The sequence below is a fragment of the Oxyura jamaicensis genome, chromosome 10 (assembly GCF_011077185.1).
Source record: "Oxyura jamaicensis isolate SHBP4307 breed ruddy duck chromosome 10, BPBGC_Ojam_1.0, whole genome shotgun sequence".
Taxonomy (NCBI): Eukaryota; Metazoa; Chordata; class Aves; order Anseriformes; family Anatidae; genus Oxyura; species Oxyura jamaicensis.
Window position 1 is genome coordinate 5225431 of NC_048902.1, and position 19084 is coordinate 5244514.

A 19084-nucleotide genomic window follows, 5' to 3' on the forward strand; every position below is an offset into this window, starting at 1 on the left:
AAAGTCATGCAGTGATTCGATAGCAGTATATTTAAAATATTTTAAACGCTTCACAGAAAGCAGAAGCCTCACCTGCAGTCCCTTACTTTTCCCAGTCGCCTGAGTCAAACCCTGCAACCTCATCAACTTCTGCAGTAAATGTTAATGTAAACCTAACTAATGTCAGACTGGAGGAGCCTACTGCTGCTCCTTACAACTCTTACCAACCACAAGCGGGCCCCTTAAGAACATCAAGTACTGAGGGAGCTCATGTAGTGCTAAGAGATCAAGAGCCATCATCCTTATCGCCGCATATAGATCCAGCAAAGGTACCCGTGCCACATTATTGCGCTGATTTCCTGCTATACATCAAGCTAGCACATGATTCTTTTTTGTTTTGCCATTATTTGGAGAATTCCTTCTATTTTTTTTTTTACTTCAGAAAATTATGCAGGTTACAAAACAGTGCATCTAAATTTCTAAGCATCATCTAATGTTTTGTGTGCATGGCTTCAAACTATATACTTTCCATTTCTCAAAAGATGACCTTTTAAATTAAGGATGCATTCTATATTTTGATTTTATTTCACATGCAACTGTTTCAGCTTGTCAATGCTCTGCTTTTCGTTAATGAGGACTTGATGAAAAATCTGTTCTTTCCCTAAAATAATAGTATTTTTAATACTCAATCATGTTGATCATGAAGACAAACCCATTATGTTAGGTGACTTTAAATACCTTTACAGCAATGCTTGAACTAACTTTAACATACAAATCAGTTTACTTCTTAAATATCCCTGTCCCGACCTCCCCTTTGCAAAAAGAAAAAGAGGGGGGGAACGACAAAATGCAACAACAGCAAAATGCAGAAATATGAGAGATTATTCTCTTTTGGCTTCCCTTTTTAATCTACGCGTATGCTTTTCCTCAAGCATAGGACTGGAAAGAATCTCTGGAATCAAAGCTTCCTGTGATTGCAGACAACTGCATCAAATTGTTCAACTTTTAAGAAAAATTAAAGCCAATATGTAAAATGAATTTAAAAATAATTGGTTTAAAATTTCAAACTTTCAGTGAAGTTTGGCTCAGTTTACTCTTAATTTTAAATGAAAAATATGCCTCTCTACTTAACAGGTATACCGAAAGGATCCATATGTTAACGAAGAAGCATCCAGACAAAGCTATGTCTTAAAACAGCCAGCAATTAGTCACCCAGTACAGAGGCAGGAAAGAGACCCAAATCTGATGTATGAATCCCAGACTCAGTATGCAGAAAAACAACCAAGCAGGGAGTACGAACAGACATACAGGTATGATTCTACAAACTATGTAGATCAATTTCCTCGTGGTTATGACCCTCGACTACATTACGATGATCGTGTGCCTCCTTATGAGGAGCACTGGGCATATTATGATGAAAAACAGCCCTACAACCAACCAAGAACAGCTTACGAAAACCAGCCTCCTAGGGATCTTGATTCTAGACAAAACACAGAAGAGAGCACAGAACGCGGTTATTACCCAGCACAACCCCGTTTTGAGGAACCCCCTCAGATGAGTTATGATGGCAGACCTCGCTACGAGCATGCACCCAAAAACTTCAGCTTACCGCAAGTGCGATATGAAGATCAGCATACTGTTGGATTTGACACGCATGGCAGATACAAACAAGAAGCTCAGCCATACCAGTCAGCCATATCTCGATCTCCTGAACCGAAGCAGTACTTTGATCCACATGTGAGGGGCTATGAACAAGGTCCTCCTCAAGCTTATAATGCCAAGGCAGGACAATTTGAGCCTTCTCATAGCTCTTCAGGTGTTTCTCTTCCTCCTCCCCCTTCATCACAAACCAAACCAGAAGTTTTGCCTTCTAACAGTAAACCACTGCCTACACCGCCATCTCTAGCAGAGGAGGAGGAAGATCCAGCCATGAAACCACAGTCTGTGCGAAGTAGGGTTAAGATATTTGAAAGAAGAAGATCACCATCTCTAGAAAAAATGAAGGACCCCAGCGATACATCAACTATCAAGGTAAGTTATGTAAGTTGTGGCGCGTTTGTTTTTTAATTCATGCTTTTTACTAATGAGACTGTATTGCAAGTAATAAAATACTGTCTTGGAAGGAAAACTTTACTGTTTGTGGAACAGCAATGTAACTGAAATTTGTTTTAAAAGCAGAAGCTGAAAACTAAAGAGCATCTTGTCATGCTGAAGACTTCCCCCATTAATTTTTGCTAGTTTTTCATTCAGATTTAAGGTGGGGGAATGTAAGGGCGTTGTTAGTTTTCTTACTCAGAGGTTCTGCATCTTTCCTGATGGTAGAATCTAAGACAATATGCTGTGCTTCTCTTTACAGCCTCCAGAACTAGCACCGAAGCCTACACTCACAACCATGAGTGGTCCAAAACCAACTTCTCAAAGCCATTATGAACATGACAAAACAACTTACAGGTAGATGCACAATGGATAATTAAACATAGCTTTCAATACAAGTTTAGAATCTTCAGACAACACATCTTAATGGTTCAAATTGTAAACTGCAGAGTGGAGAGTTGGAGTGCATCAGTCTAATTTCTGTGTCAATAGTAAGTCAGGGCATAAAGTCAGTTGACATGGACATGATTCCTGAGAAGAGAGAAAAGTAAAGCATAAGGGAAAAGGTAGGGTAAAAGACAAAGATTTTCTTTATGCTACATCACAGCTATCACGTTTCAAGACAGTATAGGTTAAAAAGGTATAGCATGCGATATTAGGAATTATGTCTTGATTTATTACTAGTTGGGTTACAAAACAGAATTTTAGTTCACATATTTGTGCTTGTTCAACTGTGCAGGGCAAACTGTGTATTCTTCCTCATTAGGGCCCCAGAACCACAAAGACCTCAAGTGAAGCCACCTGAAGACATTGTGCGTTCAAATCATTATGATCCTGAAGAAGATGAAGAGTATTATCGAAAGCAGCTCTCATACTTTGATCGGAGGAGTTTTGAAAATAAGCCGTCTGCACAGGTTCCTGCCAGCCATCATTCTGAGACCACCAAACCAATACATTCACAAAATCAGCTCAATTTCTCCAATTATTCTAAGTAAGTTTGGGGGATTTATTTTCTTTTAAAATTCAAAGGAGAAAAGGGAGGCATATAGGACTAAAACTGAGATTCTGCTTCTAATAGAATTCCAGGGGTTCACAGTACCTAATAGAAACTTTGTTTGCAAAGTCAGTTTCTCTGTTTAGATGTAGCTTTAGTATGAAAACATTCATTTCATTTACCAAAAAAAAGTTACACTTTTGAGCTCTTCAGTGGTACTTCTCTCGCATACCACTTTTTAACAGCCTATTTCTTTAGTGTAACTAATAATGAGTGCTCAAACATCTTTCGAAGCAGAAGTTAGTTTGTTCCAGTTTTGCATGCATTTGTTCTGCAGACAGGCTTCTACATACAAGCAGTGTTTGACGTTAGGAAACCGAGCCTTTTGGGAATATTGTTGAAGCCAGAGTTTAATCTGTCGATGGAAACATCTGCTTCCTGTATTGTTCTGCTTCCTTGACTTGGAACATTCTGATACAAAACTTGTGTGAAAGCTCATAGTACAAATTTAACTCAGGTAGAGGACTGGTTTCCTTGGAGGATACTTGCACAAACTGTGAATACTTTCTACAGTTTCTCAAACTTCAATAATTCAGTTCAGTCTAAACCATAATACTATGTTTGTAGTTGTTCATGTGGAAAGCTATCATGGCTTGCTGCATGAAGGCTGGAAGTCTTTTTTTTTTTTTTAAGGCTTTGGTTGCACTTCTATTTGAAATCTGTACTATTCAGATCAAGCAGATAGGCTGGCAAGTTTAATGTAAATGAGATCTTTGGAGTAAAATAATAAGCTAGCTTGCTCAACTTTTATACTGTGACTATATTTTCAAGCTGTCTTACATGTACTCAGTACACTGCATTCCAGTGCTTGTCTTAAAGGATTTGAGCTAGGAATCCTGTTCCTGTTTCTGTAAGATTGTCTATTATCTACAGTATCTTTCATATTCTCAGTTCACAGAGAAAAGTCTTTCAAAGAGCTTGGTAAGTTTTAAAGGAGTTGCTAGTTTTTTCTAATCAGGAAGTCTCCACATGGTAACTTTCTCATTTAACCTATTTTTATGCTCAGTAATGAATGTATATAGTAATCTGTGACCAGTTCTGATTCTCAGTTGAGGATGTTATTTATTCTTCCTTTTCATTTGTCCTGTGTCTTCTGACAGGAAGATTAGAGCCTATTTGCCTTGTTATGTAGACATCATAGGAAGGGGCCTGAAAAAAGGTGTCTTGGCTGGCCTCAGTGTATTGCGGTAGTGTTCAAAATTGTTCCTGCTTACCCAAACACAGTTACTTCATAGAAGGCCCATTTTAATCTGTAAGCACCTGAGCATGTTGCCATAGCAAATGCAACTAATGCTGAGGGAGGGATCCTGTAAGCTTTTAGCAAGTAATTGTGAAGATTGTAAAATTCCTCAACCTGAATGTGCAAATCTTCCTTATTCTCTGCATTGTTGTCAAACACAATGGAGAATGTGTGCAATAAATGCAGCAACAGAGTTGTTTGCTGCAGAACAGCTAACAGTTGAGAGGGATTGTTCCATGCTTCTGCCTACCACTTCTGACTATTGTGACACCTTTATTCTTTGCTCAGTTTTGAGTTTGTTATGAGTTATACTTCAACTTCAGGGCTTGTACTTATAGAAAGGTGACATCTAAATGGCACAGAGAAATAAAATAATAGTGTTTTTAAGTTTGATACAGCTTCATATGTCACAACAAAAATACGTAGATTTTTTTCCTTTATGGAAGAATGTAATCCTTAATGGAAATGGACAGGCATGGGAAAGAAACCTTATCAAGGGTAGTCTACAGCAAACAGACAAAAGATTAAAATATTAATAGCAGTGAGTGGAAATAAACATAAAAGACTGTGGTCAGAGTGCTTGACAGAACTGTTTCCAGAAGCATACCGCAGTGTGCTTGTTGAGAAACAAAATGATAACTGACTTGAGAAAGAGTTCATATTTAGGACTATCCTCTTTACCCAACTTGCATTTTATACCCTGTTACTTCTTCATTCTTTTTTTCTTTTCCCCTAGTGTATTTTTGTTGCGATTGCTATTTTGTGAGTAAACTTGGTTAAAAATAAGCTCAGGATTAAATTCAAATGGTTATGTGGGAACTGCTGATTATGCCATTGCTTATTCCTATATAGTCTGTATAATATATAATCCCTATGATGCATTGTGGGTGCTAAGGACAGATTGTATTGTTTTCAGTTAAAAATATTATTAAACATTAAGTTATGAAAAATTCTTTACTGTTTAGTAAAGAACTGATGATTCTAATTGAAAGTGATTTTGTAAAAAAAATAAAAATAAAAAAAAAATGGAGTAGATAATGGCTTCAGAAATAGCACAACTTTAATTACAAGAACTTCGATTATACACTCAAAAGCTCTAAGTAAGAGTTTTATCATAGACTTGTTTTGTTACATACAGATTCTGACCAATGCTGTTGAAGTTGTGGCTGACCACTAGTCAAGGAGCATGTAACAGAAGAATGTGCTTTGCAATGTATCGAACTCTTGTGGTTGAGTTTGTGTTATCACTGCTCTCTCTTGTTCTCTCCATCAAAATGTACAGCCATGTGCTGCCTTCTTTTTTCTTCATTTCCTCAGGAAGCTGCAAGCAGCTCCAATAGGTGTGGAGAGTGATTTCTGGCTGTGGGCTTTTGTGGTTTTTGTTCATGTCTCTCCTTCTGCAGGTTAATATTCCTCTCTGAGAAGCAGTCATTGCAGGTGGGCAGTTTTCAGAGAAGGCAACTACTACCCACCTGGAATGAAGATGGCAGTGAACAGCCATAATCTGTTACTGGATAAATGGCTTTATATAAAAAATCAATGTGAACAGGAGCTTATATAGCAGATTTAAATTGTTGTTTTTTTTTTCCAACATTGATAAAAATCAACTCACTCATACCAATGTTGTTCAGTTTACTGAGCATCACATTCGTGTGGTTTGAAGCAGACTTTGAAAAGTTGCTCAGCCCTCTTCTTAGTTTCATAACATCCTCCTCTGAAGTGTTAAGACTGTGACTGTTGAGAATTGTTGCCTGTTAGGTTTTTATCAGTGTACAGAAAGCGAAGGGATGATGGAAAGCTGTCCTAATGTCAAATGGATTTAACATAAAAGCAAGTTAAATACTAAAAATGGAGTGAAAGACACCAGTATGCCTATCATTCTCTTCTCTGTCTCTCCAAGTATACCTCAGTAGTGTTAGGATGTTTCTTCAGGAATTATTAAACACGATCAGAAACATTTTAGGGTGTGGGCTTTGCTATTTGATGAGCCAATAAAGCTATTTAAATACTTGCTATGAGTGTACCCTCAGCACATGGTACACAAAGTTACTAGTTTGGTATGTTGAAAAACTAAGAGATTAATGCAAATTGGCCCATAAGCAAGAGATTGTTAGCATTTTAGATTTGTTTTGCTCACTTTTTCAATACATCAAGTAACGGTTTGTTTATATGGCTTAGTATGATCTCATTCTTACTTTCAGCATCTGTCATTGTGAGCCACTCAGTGCCTAATTGACTGACAATCTCACATTAAATATAGTAGGCGATGATTGTACGTATGCATACAGTAAAAGTATTATCAGATACATCACTGTTAAAAATAGTTTCATTGTTGAAAGAACCTTGTCGTATGAGAGCTGCTAGGACTTAACATAAAGTGTGAAGAAATAATATGCTTAAGATAGAATGACTGTTTTTCTTTCATTCTTCTATTGCTGTTTGCTTTGCCATCACCTAGATTTCTTGGCTCTTACACTAGCTATGACTACTTGAAAAGGAACATCAAGTGGTAAGACTGTTGTTGATGTGAGGATGTTTTCAGGTGTCCTCTCACTGTTACATTTCATCACAGGCATTATGTGCACTTAAAATTTTAATACATGAATTCTGAAAGTTAGCGTGATATATTGAAGTCCAAAATTAAAGGTCTTCGTGAAATCTTTCATTTCTTGAAAAACTCTTTTGGAGACTTATTTCTGGTATAAGCAAGAAATACTTTGAAAATAAGACTTTTAAAGTTATCTACGTTATGCACATAAAGCTAGTGAAGCTTAAGCTGACTGCATTTCTAATTAAGATGGCATTGTTCAAATACTGGGTGTATTTAGAAAAGTTAGACAAGAACCCATCCTTCTTCTGGCTAACTATGCTTTTCAAAAACAACCCACCAACCCCCCAAAAAAAGTTGATTTATATTGTTTTGAAAATAGAAAACACTTTTAAAAATTGAAAATAACCTTAAACAAATCTGAAAATGAAGATCTGTAGGTAATTATGCAAATACACCTGAAATGTCATCTGCCTTTTGTTTGCCATGGTTTGTGTTACTAATCTTAAGATTCAATGTTGTCTTGAAATCTCTTGTGCTTATCGATGAATGTTTCTATACTTGAGACAAGATATTTAAAAAAAAGAAGTGTTTTAATGTTTATAGGAAGAGATGGAAATGAGGTGATCATAGAAGAAAAATATAGCAGGAGCTCAGAGCCCTGGGGAAACTGAACCATCAAATGTTATTTTCCTTTATTTCAACAGGGGGAAGACAACTGATGCAGAATCAATGGATAGATCTGTTGGTGAAAAGCGCTATGAGCCAGTCCCTCAAGTCACAACTCCTCCTCCTGCTCCTTCAGTACAGTACACACAACCTCAGTCAATTAACAGTCCTGTCCTGTCTCTTCCAGCCCATCACAAGCCTGCACTTTCTGAAGGTGAGCAATTAGAAGGCTAATTTGTCTTACACATGGTAGAAGTATCATTTTTCAGGTGCTTGTGTGGATGCTTCAGTATGTCTACACTAGTAGTTATGTTTTCCTTTAACTGATATTTGGAATAATTATTACTGGAAGTAACTTACTACTATATTTAAGTTGAATTTTGTTGAATGATCTAAGGATCTTGTCTGAAACCCTAATTTCCGGGTGTCATTAGTAACTGTAACTGTCTCTTCCATACTAAGTGGTCTCAGCAAAGATAAAGTAAAATTTTCAGTACTTAAAGATGTCTTTCTCAGTGCTTTTGGATGAGAATTCTTTAGGCATGAATGTTTCCTTTTTGCATCTTTAAGAGGAATGCCCAGTCCAGTTGAATTTTGCAGTTCTGTGTGAGTGCACAATAATATTTTAATATGTTAATATTGGTTTTCCCTTTTTCATAGTATAAATTGGTCTAACCGTTTTATTAAAAATTATCCCATTGTATCCCATCATGTATCTCTTTAGTGCCATGTAAGATGATTTGCTAGAATGTATGAAATGGGATAGATGATCTAAGAACTGAACCTACAAATATGTATTTGTATAGTAGATTAAAAATAGAATAAATGCTCTCCCTAGGTCTAGTGTACGTGACGAGAAATCCTTGATCATTTTTGACAAGTTCTGGTGTTTTTATTTGTATTGCAGTTAACTCTGTCTCTGACCCTCCTCCACCTCAGAATAAGCCAGCAATTTTCAGATCCTCTAGAGAGGACACTGTGCAGTCCACTTTTTATCCTCAGAAAAGCTTCCCTGACAAAGGCCCTGTTAATGGAACTGAACAGATTCAGAAAACAGTCACTCCTTCCTACAACCGCTTTACAACAAAACCTTACACTAGTGCTGCAAGGCCCTTTGAGCGTAAGTTTGAAAGTCCTAAGTTCAACCATAATCTCTTGCCAAATGAAGCTCAACATAAACCAGAGTTGCCATCCAAGTCTTCAAATTCTCCTCAACCAATTTTGAAAGCACACAGCTCATCGCAGCCTCCTGAATTTGACAGTGGAATGGATACCTTCACTGTACAGGTCGACAAGCCTAAATATCAACCAAATAATGTTAATGCTGTGCCTAAAGCCATTCCTGTAAGGTAAGCTTCTTGTTTTTTGTTTCCAATAGTAAGTCTATAGAACTTAATATGTGAAACCATGCAGCTTATTTTTTCCTGTGCTTCCAATGCTTCCAACTTCTGTTGATGTCAGTCCATAAACCAAGATAGGTGGAAGATTGAAACTATGATTCTAAAATGGTGTGAAAGAGCACTGAAGAGAATTTGGAAAGATATTGACGTATGTCCAATTTTCATGTAATTGGTAGATAGTAATGACTTGTCTTTTTAATTTGTTTCTAGAATACATTTATTTCCTAGGGATAGCTGTTGCACCAACTTGTATTTTCTCTGTGTGCTTAGAGAAGAAGTTCTTGGTACACTTGTATAAAAGATATTTCAAAAGTAATTATAAAAAGACACCATCAAGTCAGCAGCTTCATCATGGGTCTCTATACTGCAAGACCAAATATTAACTGCTTAAAAGCACCTTGCATTTTCCTAACACATTTGAGCTATAAGGATTATGTCAACAGTAAATTATAGTACTCTGACTGTAAACTTTTGCTGAGTTCTTAGATTACTAATATTTTTAGAAGTGTTTTATTATCCTGATTTCTAAATAATATTGAATAAACCACACTTGATCATGCTTGCTGTTTAAGTAACTCAGAAATGTAATAGAAGAACAAATCGTATTTGCCCATAAACACTTGAGGAATGTTTTTAATGCTGTGCAGTTGCAGGCTGCAGAAATACTGGTTTCTTTGATTAGAATACTTTTGCAGTCTGAAATCTGTTCAAACTAGCAATTTGATAAGATAATATTCCGTATCTCTAGTTATGTCCTGACAACCTGGAAAAATCTGTGTGCTTTTAAGGGTTTTATTTTCAATGTATGTCTTGTAGCTGTTAAGTTTCTCCTTCCTTAAAGCTGAAAGAAGGTTCAATGGGGCTTGAATAAGCATTATTACTTGTTATGTTATTGAAGTCATAATAGAATTCTTGTAGGAAAAAGATCCTTTGAACGTATAATACATTTGTTTTTACTAAGCTGAAGTGTATAGCAGGGGTTAAGCTGTTTAGCAAGGGACGAGCTGTATAGCAGGGGACAAGTGTAATCCCAGAGGTGAGCATTTGCAAACATAAGATTCAAGTGGTCCAAAATCTTGCTCTAACTACTTTCTGGACACTTTCAGTGTTTATGTACTTCATTTTTTGTTTTCTTTTGGTGAAAATGATCTCTTTTTGTGGCAGAACTTGAACTACTTGGATCTTAGGCATTCTACACAATTGAGTATGGGACACAGTTAATCTCTCCTGAAATCAGTACTAGCCTACTACTACCAAGATATGCACTAATAAAATTAGAGGAGAGTGTGCCACTGACTTTCAGGAAGAAATACTGATAAAGCTGCTAGGCTTCATCTCTGTTTTATAATTCAGCCCTTCAGCACTAGAGGATGAGGAGGAAGAAGATGGACACACTGTTGTAGCCACAGCAAGAGGTGTATTTAACAGCAATGGCGGTGTATTGAGCTCCATAGAGACTGGAGTTAGTATTATTATACCACAAGGAGCCATTCCAGAGGGAATAGAGCAAGAAATATATTTCAAAGTCTGCAGAGACAACAGTATACTTCCACCTTTGGACAAAGAGAAAGGTAAGAACTGTCACTGGACGTTGTTCTGTTACTTAATATTAATTATTTTGAGACAACAGCAAAATAGGATATGAAAATATGTTCATACACTCCAAGGCATTTCATGTATTTCTACGTGTAGGTAGAATATACCTCTCAATACACCTCTCAGAAACAGGAATTACAAAGAAGAAATATTCTGCTCAATATTGGAAGTTGGAAGCAAGATAGAGGCCATGAATTGTAACTTGAGAATATTTAATTTATTTCAACGCTTGAAAATGTTCAGCAGTTTAAAATATATTTTTAAAATTTGTATGAAGAAGAAACAGCTTAATGTTTAAAAAAATCTAGATTTTCCTATAAATCAAAGTATATTCCTGACTGCCTTAGTCTGCCCGGTCAGATTAATTTATTAATTTGAGGAAAGTAGTAAAGGGTTTAACTTCATAAATGTACAATTAAAGTATTACTTGCAATAAATACGCAGTTACTTTATAATTCAAACATAAGATTATTTTGCTGAGGAACATGTTATGTTTGGAATTTTAATCTACAAATAGGCCTACAGGTTTGTATGTTTTGCCTTTTGACTGTTAGGAAAAGGGGTCACAAGCTTTTGAGCTGCAGGAGGCTTCATTCAGCTCAGTGTGCCGTAAATCCGTATGAGTAGAAAGAACGCCATGAGCCATAGCAGAACAAGCTGCATGAACAAGGCTGCTTACAGACTTGAGGATTTGTTTCTTCTGATGCAGATTTTGAGGTTGTCATAGGTATCATTGAACAGTCACTTCAGTGCCCTGAAGGGGACAACAAGGAACAATTTTGGGGGGTGTTGTTTTTTACTGACAGGTCAAATTGATGGTATTTTTCTGTAAAATTGAGTTGAGTAGCTCTACAATGTAATTATGTAATAGTCTGAACCTCTTTTGAGAAGAACGGTAAGCAATTTTTTTCCTCTTAACTGCAGGTGAAACACTTCTTAGCCCCTTGGTAATGTGTGGGCCTCATGGACTAAAATTCCTGAAGCCAGTGGAGCTGCGCCTGCCACATTGTGCGTCTATGACCCCTGATGGTTGGTCTTTTGCTCTAAAATCCTCCGACTCCTCGTCGGGTATGCTGTCCTCCCTCTGTCCTTTTGGGGCTTTTGGGTGCTATCGTATAATTTAAGTTAATTTGGCTAAAGGTGATGCTGTATAATATAAAGGACTTGATCATTGTATTTGTGTCAAACTCTCCCATTTCACTTTCATTACAAATGTCTTTCTTACATTTACTCATGGTGCGAATTCATTGCTAAAACCATGTTTGACAGCAGAAAAACAGAGTAATATCTTTAGTCTCCTAAATATAATCGTATTTTTCTATTCTGTCTTCTTTCTTGAGGACTGCTACAGCTGAATACACTTGAAATGATATCGCACTAAAATTGAGAGGAAATGATTATGTACCTCTGATTGGCCTTTGTAACATAACTGGTGTTTGTCTGTTGCTTAATTAACCATATAGGTCTCTGGCAAATCTTAACAATCTGCATGCTCATAAATCATGACTTAATGCTTGTTAACTGTTTCCATGTGTGCAAGTTGATGCTAACAATTGGGTCATTTAAGAAAACTGTAGTGTTTCAGTGAAAGCATTTACAATTCATTCTAATGTAGCTGGATTTTACACAAGACTTTTCTTGCTTGCTTCTGCCTATTTTTCCTCTACCGCCTTTTATCCAGATGTTTCTGGTTGATAGTAAAAGTTGCAACTAGGTTGCATTTACCTGTTCATTTTACCTCACTGTGGCTTTCTGGGAACACTGAGGTAAATGCATTGGCTGAAATTGTCAATTAGAAGCCTGTGTTTGAATTCTGGACAAATTTCAAGCAATTTCATGAAATGGCTATGAGGTTACAAAGACTTAAATATTTTTTTTAAAAAAAAAAGGAAACAATTGCACATTTGCGTGGGGGAAAAAGTCTTAAGGTTTTATTCAGCTACCTTCAAAACATACGGTGGAAGACATAAACCATTATTATGTACATATGATCTAAGTAACGACTGAACGATGTACTTCTGTATCCAGCATTTAAGCCACCATGTATGCATATCTTCTGTCACTAATGTATCTATCACTGTCAACACCAAAGCACTGATGCTTTGAAAGGTTAAAGCATCAATCTCCTTGACGGAGATTCAGTAACCTAGAGGTATTAATGGCAATAATTTTTAGTTTTTATAAGATAATATATGCATGTGTTGCATGCATCTATTTAACAATGTGTGTGTACACGGCTGCGTTAAAACACGGATGCATAAGTGGTAGGGTCCCTAAAGATATGACAACTATGTACAAAAATGACAACCCTTTTGTAACTAATAGCACCTGTTCATGAACTTACTTGAAGTGAAGGGAGAGGACTCAAATGATCTAAACAATAACTGAGGTTACTGAGACTTTTTTCTCCCTTTCTAAAGTGAGGCGGGGTGTGTGTGTGTGTGCACATCTGAGTGTGAGAGCAAGAGCGTGTATATTTAAATGCCAACACTTTGTGTATTGTAAATATAACACCACATTCTGTTAATCGGAAATGGGATGTATATCATAACATTGCTCTTTTGAGACAAACTTTAAAATTAGGCAATTCTGTCTTATGATATGTAAGTAGACCATACTGTGTCTTAAATAAATAATTGTTTTCTCTCTTTTTAAATAGTTGCTTATGGGACTCTGATTTTTCAGGTGGCTTTATAGTAACAGCTTGTAGAACTCTGGGGGTTCTTCCTCTCTTCAGTCGTCTGTTCTGCCTCATCTTTTCTGAATGTATCCATGTTCTGTCCTAAAAATGACATTCATTTGCACTTACTAACATCCTTTCTGCTACACTGAAGCCTCATATACTGATGTTTTACAGCTAAACCCCTTCAAACACTTGAATGATTCTGGAATTAAAAAAAAAAAAAAGCCTTTATGGTCACACCTATTATCATGTATTAGTACAAAATACTGAAGGATAACTTTTTCAAAGCAGTTCTATGTAATTATGGAAAAAAAACATTTATCAGCAGCTAGTGGTTGCAGTGACTATAGTCTCATCCTCACTATATATTTCAGAGGAAAGGCTGGAAAAAAGTCTGCTATAGTGTCTTGTGGGCAAAAGTAGGACCTGGCACGCCTACAGTCCTGCTCTACCTTTCTACTAATGTAATGGATCTTGTGAGTTTTGAGACTGAGTGGAACTTCCTGCATCTATAAAATGAAAAATCCTCCAGCATTAATAAGCTTCTTAACTGAAATAAGTAGTCTTGGCTGGCTGCAGTAAGCTTGTTTGTATTCTCTGACTATACACAGGCCACTTGTACTTTTTGTCTGTGCATCAGATGTTGCCATCACTCAGTGCATTGTGTACTTCATTTTGTTTTCATGAGTTCAAGAAAGTTATGTGGAATTCACATCAGTCTCATTTAATGCAGAGGTCTGTGGTGTATGCAGTCTATGTGACTGGGTTCTCCAACTTGTTGCACACGACTTTTGACTGAGCTATTGATTGCCATTTATTTGGAAGGCTTAACAGAAAGCTTGAGTGCATTTTTCATTATTCTACCATAGTGGCATGATGATACTTTTTCAGTAGGAGTTGTATTTAGTAGTAGCTTTAGGTGGTTAAAAGGAAAAAAAAAAATCTCCAGTTGAAGGAGACAGCTGAGTATGCAGTTAGGAATGTAACCTTTGTCTGGTGAGATTGCAGCTGATGACTCTCACTTGTAAAAGAATATTACACAGCACCTTTGATCATGAGTAGAGAAGTTCTGTTGTAGAAGTATACATCAGCAATCTAGAATGTTTTTTAGAACGTCAGTATTTCGGGCTTTTAAACTGCTATACTGGCTGTAGCTGCAAAATAATTCCTATTCTGTTTTCAATAATTGTCATACTAGAAAATAAAACTACCAGCGGGTCAGTGCTTAGTTACAATGTAACTTCTGCTTTGACTCATTTGTAATCAAAATTATTCCAAGGAACTTCAAATACATCCTAACCACGGCAGCTTTTAAAATTGTCCTATTTTTTTAGCCATTCAGGAGAGAACCAGTGAGTGTTTGGTTAACTTGAAGGCTTCTGAAAGGGAAAGCACTATGTTGGTGCTGCCGAGTAAAACAACTTACATTTAACATTTCCTCAGCGTCAGTCACAGCATCTGCTTAGAACCTCTGATCTGTCCTGTATTGTATGCAAATGAGTTTAAAATAAAATAGTAATGTGCCAGCTGTAAGTTGAAGGGGAAAAAAAGACATGTTGATTCAGAACTTAAAAACTCCTATCCAAAAGCTTGGTTGTTTCAAGATGTGCACTGTTTGACAGCAGATACTAAACACCAGCATTGTGTTTTCCTCCCACAGGTGACCCCAAAACCTGGCAGAACAAGTCTCTTCCTGGGGATCCAAACTATCTTGTTGGAGCAAACTGTGTCTCAGTCCTAATTGACCACTTCTAAATATTAAGTTAGCTGACTGAGTAAATAATGTGAAACTGAGATGGACCTTACATATAAACTGAACCACTCTATCAAGTATTAACTGTTCTATAAGTGATAATGGATCTTAGTATTTAAGCATCTTGCTTTAACTAACAATGGTTTAGCAAGTACACTCTTTGAACCATGGTCACAATACATGCCACAAGCAGTGAGTGTACAGTGGGAACAAGGTAGGGTTCTTGCAGGTTCTGTATGCTTTGGTTTATTGGTTGTTATTTTGTTTAATTTTTGTTGTTCTAAAGGACACTACTAGTATTTCATAGTTTAAAAACTGAAAGTACCAATGGGATTATATTCAGAGGAACTGAATTTGGTTCGTACTCCACTGGCAAAACCACAGAATTTGGCCTGCAGTTTTAGTACTGTGTGTTTTGTAATCCACAAGACTACATTTTGGTCTCTAGTTTTTAAATGACTTTCCGTGTATGTGTCCAACGAAATGGCAGTCAACTTTGGTAGCACAGTTTAGATGTTTTCCTCTGAGAGGCCAATACAAACACATCTATCTACTATTCTGTGTGGAAAGGTTGTCATAAGAACAGGGGGGAGGGGGAAAAGCATGTGGGTGACTATGGTTCAGTTGCCTCTGTGGATCTGTAAATTAACCACATTATTACAAACCTATTAACCAGCAGGGATGCCTTACCCTCATGTTTTTAATAGTCTTAGCTCTCATAGTTCTCTGTATTTAGTTTGTATGGCTTTTGTGCTTACCTAGATAATATATCATGAGAGACTGGGGAAAGAGAGGAACAAAAAAAATTGTGAATTTGGTTTAGAGAATGAGTACTGTTTGTTCATCAGTCAGAAGAGAGCCAGAAGAAAATGATGGTATGTTTTCTGCTATGCATTTGAAAAATTTATAGATGTTATAGATTGCTTGTATATAATGCGTGCATACCACTTTTGTTCTTGGTTTGTAAATTAACTTTTATAAGCTTTACCTTTTTATATATAAATATATATAAAAGCAAACAAAGTTTCTTAAGGATATCTTTGTATTCTCATACCTTTTGAGCCTTGAACTTTGACATCTGCAGCAATAAAGCAGCATTTCTACAGTATACAAACAAGGACATTTTTTAAAAATGCACAAAGTTGTTACCTTTTTAAGTGCTGCATTTAAAGAATATAAGTCGGAATTCTCTACTTTGATTAAATTCTTGAAAAGTATCCCTACTGTAATTTGTCATAAGGATGCTGTACTATGTGCCCTGAAATGTATTTTTTTACTAATAGACAATTTATTACGGCACATTGGCACTACTACTGTTTAGATAATATACCACTGCATTCTGTTAATGAGTTATTAGCTATTCAGGTGTGGCTGATTTTTTTTCTCTGCAGTTATTAAAAATTACACATTTCTAAATATACAGAATAAAACTGTTTTTAAAATAATAAAGGAGATTCTAGTACCTTATTGTTTCTGAAATGCATTTATGTGAACATGACAAAATGAGTTTTGATTTTCAGCATAAGTGGATAGCTGGATTCTGCCGTATGTTCATATGTGAAGTTGTACTCTACAGCAGGGCTCCTGAAATGATGAACTCCAGAGCGGATCTGGACTGTGTTTGCCAGTGTGGATCCACTGGAAATCTTCAACACGAGAAGGAGAGGTGGATTGGTCCCTGGAGTCACCGTGTTGGTGCTCGTTTACTTACTATACCCGTCCTTTGAAATGGTTTGGTAGTGTTCTAGTATGCCGATTTACACAGTCTAGCTGTAAAATATTAGAGATACTCCTACAGAATCCTGTGATGAGGCCTGTTTGAAGCACTCAGTGACAACATAGTAAGCTAGTCCTGATCTATATGAAAAAGTGTGTTTGTTTTTTTTTTTTTCAGTGTGACTTTGAATAATGCTGAGAAACAGTGACTAACTGTTCTTTCTGTACTTCTACTGACCAGGTAGTGAGTTTTGTGTCCCAGGCATGACTTATCCAAGAAGAGGCATTCATTCACTGCAGCTACTACTACTCATAGCTTATATCTCAACTCATCAGCACAGAAAAAACTTGAATAGCACGGAACCTGTTCGTTTTAGGATAGCATATTTCAGTTGTCTTAATGATAATGTGCTGGGGTATCATTTCTTGAAGCCACAGAAAGAAAGTTCCCAAAATGGCATGCAAAGGATCTTGAAGAAAATTCTGATGCTAAACTTCCAGTGTTCTTTTCCAGTTCAGAGCTTAATAAAAACTATGTGAAACACTACAAAAGGAGTCAGCCAGGCGATGTTAGGAACACTGAAGTTATGCTGTATGGACTGTTCGCAGTGGTGATACTTGGTTCTTCAACATCATGAGTCTAGCATGCTGTGAAGTATAACGCATCCTGAGTTGCTTTTACTGTAATTATCAAGATAATCTTTCTGTTCTTTTTTTTTTTGAAAGTGTAGGTCCATGTCTAAAATGAAGGAAAAAAATGGTGACAGGCTTTGCTCTGCTGTCCTTTCATAAGTGAAATGAGAAAGTTTGCTGTTCTAAAATGTGGCAATTCTCTACAACTAAGCTTCTTTTCAATTGAATAGTCATTGTCTTTGCCACGTTCACAGATGAGTAGGAATATTGATCTAAGTGGCTAATGTAAACCACGTACACATTTTCCTTGACTTTAAAACCTAATGCTTTGAGGTTGAAGCATGGCCATTATAAATCTATTTCCTAAAGCACTTTGTTATAATATACTGATGTTTTTGGAATCTTGCAAGAGATGACATTCTTTACATATTTTATATAGGCTAGGTTGTTCAGGAGTAAGTTCATGTGGGATATTTACAATTTACTATAGTTCTTTATATACTATTTAACATGAACTTAACTGTTTCCTGGTTCTTTCTACGTGTCTCAACTATGTACCAAGAAGCTTCAGCCCTGTGGATTGTATAGAAGCTTTAAATACTGTGAATCTCAAGTCGTGCTCACTTCTTCACTGGTGACAGCAAGGGTGCTCTGTGAATACAGTGCCACTGCTCTTATCTCTGCCTAAGGTTCTTGATTTAAAAAATAAAAAAACGTGTATTTATGTGTGTGCGTATATACAGGAAAGTAATAATGAGTATTTGTCTATACATTAACAGTTGTAATTGTCCTTTTATTTTCCTACCTACCTGGATTAGATGAAGCAGATCAGCAAGGGCTAGGGTCTGGTTGAAGATCTCTGCAGTAATGTAACCTGGATCAGATGACAGAATGCAAAGCCATCCAAGTTTGGAGAATAAAAGATGTTAAGCACATCCAAAAGAAATGCTTTCTCAGTATCTAAGTCATTAGATAAGTCTATGACAATTTTAGAAGTCCCAGTGAAAGTTGGTGTTCCGTTAAGTACGGGGTTCTCCAGTAATTAGCTCCATCCTTTGGCAAGGTCAGGTGAATGTGTAAATTGATTTTTCAGTATATTCAAATGAATGGTTCGTTATGACCCTGTGAGCAGCAAGCACTGGAGAAAAACAGGCTTAGTATTACTGAAAGTATATGAAGCTGAGTGCGCACACAAATACTTTTCCTAAACTTTTCTGTTAGTTTGAATGCTGTGGACTACTTAGCTCTATGGCAAAGAGTTTGTGTTCCAGTGACACTGAAGAATCCTATCACAGAATCTGTCTTGAAACTCAGCTTTTGACAAAGATTCAAAGACGTTTGGTTTGGTGGAAAGCAGTGGTGCTGTTCTAGTTAGTTTAAGCTTGAAACACTTGCAGATAATTTCAAATCCCTGTGAAACAGAGTTTTAGCACATACAGCTGTTCATCCGTGACTAAGTAACTGTTCTTCCTGTGTAAGATGCAGAGAAGAGGTCCAAAACAGAATCTGAATATCTACAAGCACAATTGTCATATTTTGTTACTGAAGGAATGATAAAGGAAACTAGAAGTGAGGGAAAAAACTGTTACAGGTTTGCATGCTGCTGTGAGGCTAGAATGGGGCTGCATTACTTGGGGAAGAGGGCAGAAAGTAGAGCTTACGCTTAGAATGACTAATAAGTAAACGTTAACGTAATTTGGTTAAAGACAAATGTAAAGA

The 19084-nt window shown here is 36.6% G+C and overlaps 1 protein-coding gene across 11 annotated transcripts in view; it reads left to right on the forward strand.

Moving 5' to 3' along the window:
- TJP1 (tight junction protein 1) overlaps window positions 1–16478 on the forward strand; it is a 192386-nt gene extending 175908 nt beyond the window's left edge. For 3 of the 11 annotated variants that reach the window (XM_035336322.1, XM_035336325.1, XM_035336329.1), the window contains 10 exons: window positions 57–308; window positions 1114–2010; window positions 2336–2430; window positions 2840–3064; window positions 6826–6876; window positions 7623–7798; window positions 8492–8933; window positions 10338–10555; window positions 11505–11648; window positions 14924–16478. In XM_035336322.1, coding sequence (XP_035192213.1) covers window positions 57–308; window positions 1114–2010; window positions 2336–2430; window positions 2840–3064; window positions 6826–6876; window positions 7623–7798; window positions 8492–8933; window positions 10338–10555; window positions 11505–11648; window positions 14924–15018 — 2595 coding nt within the window. In that variant the 3' untranslated portion in view covers window positions 15019–16478. The remainder of the gene's footprint in view (window positions 1–56; window positions 309–1113; window positions 2011–2335; window positions 2431–2839; window positions 3065–6825; window positions 6877–7622; window positions 7799–8491; window positions 8934–10337; window positions 10556–11504; window positions 11649–14923) is intronic. The other 8 variants (XM_035336323.1, XM_035336326.1, XM_035336324.1 and 5 more) reach the window with 8 other exon arrangements.
- Window positions 16479–19084: the final 2606 nt, after the last annotated feature.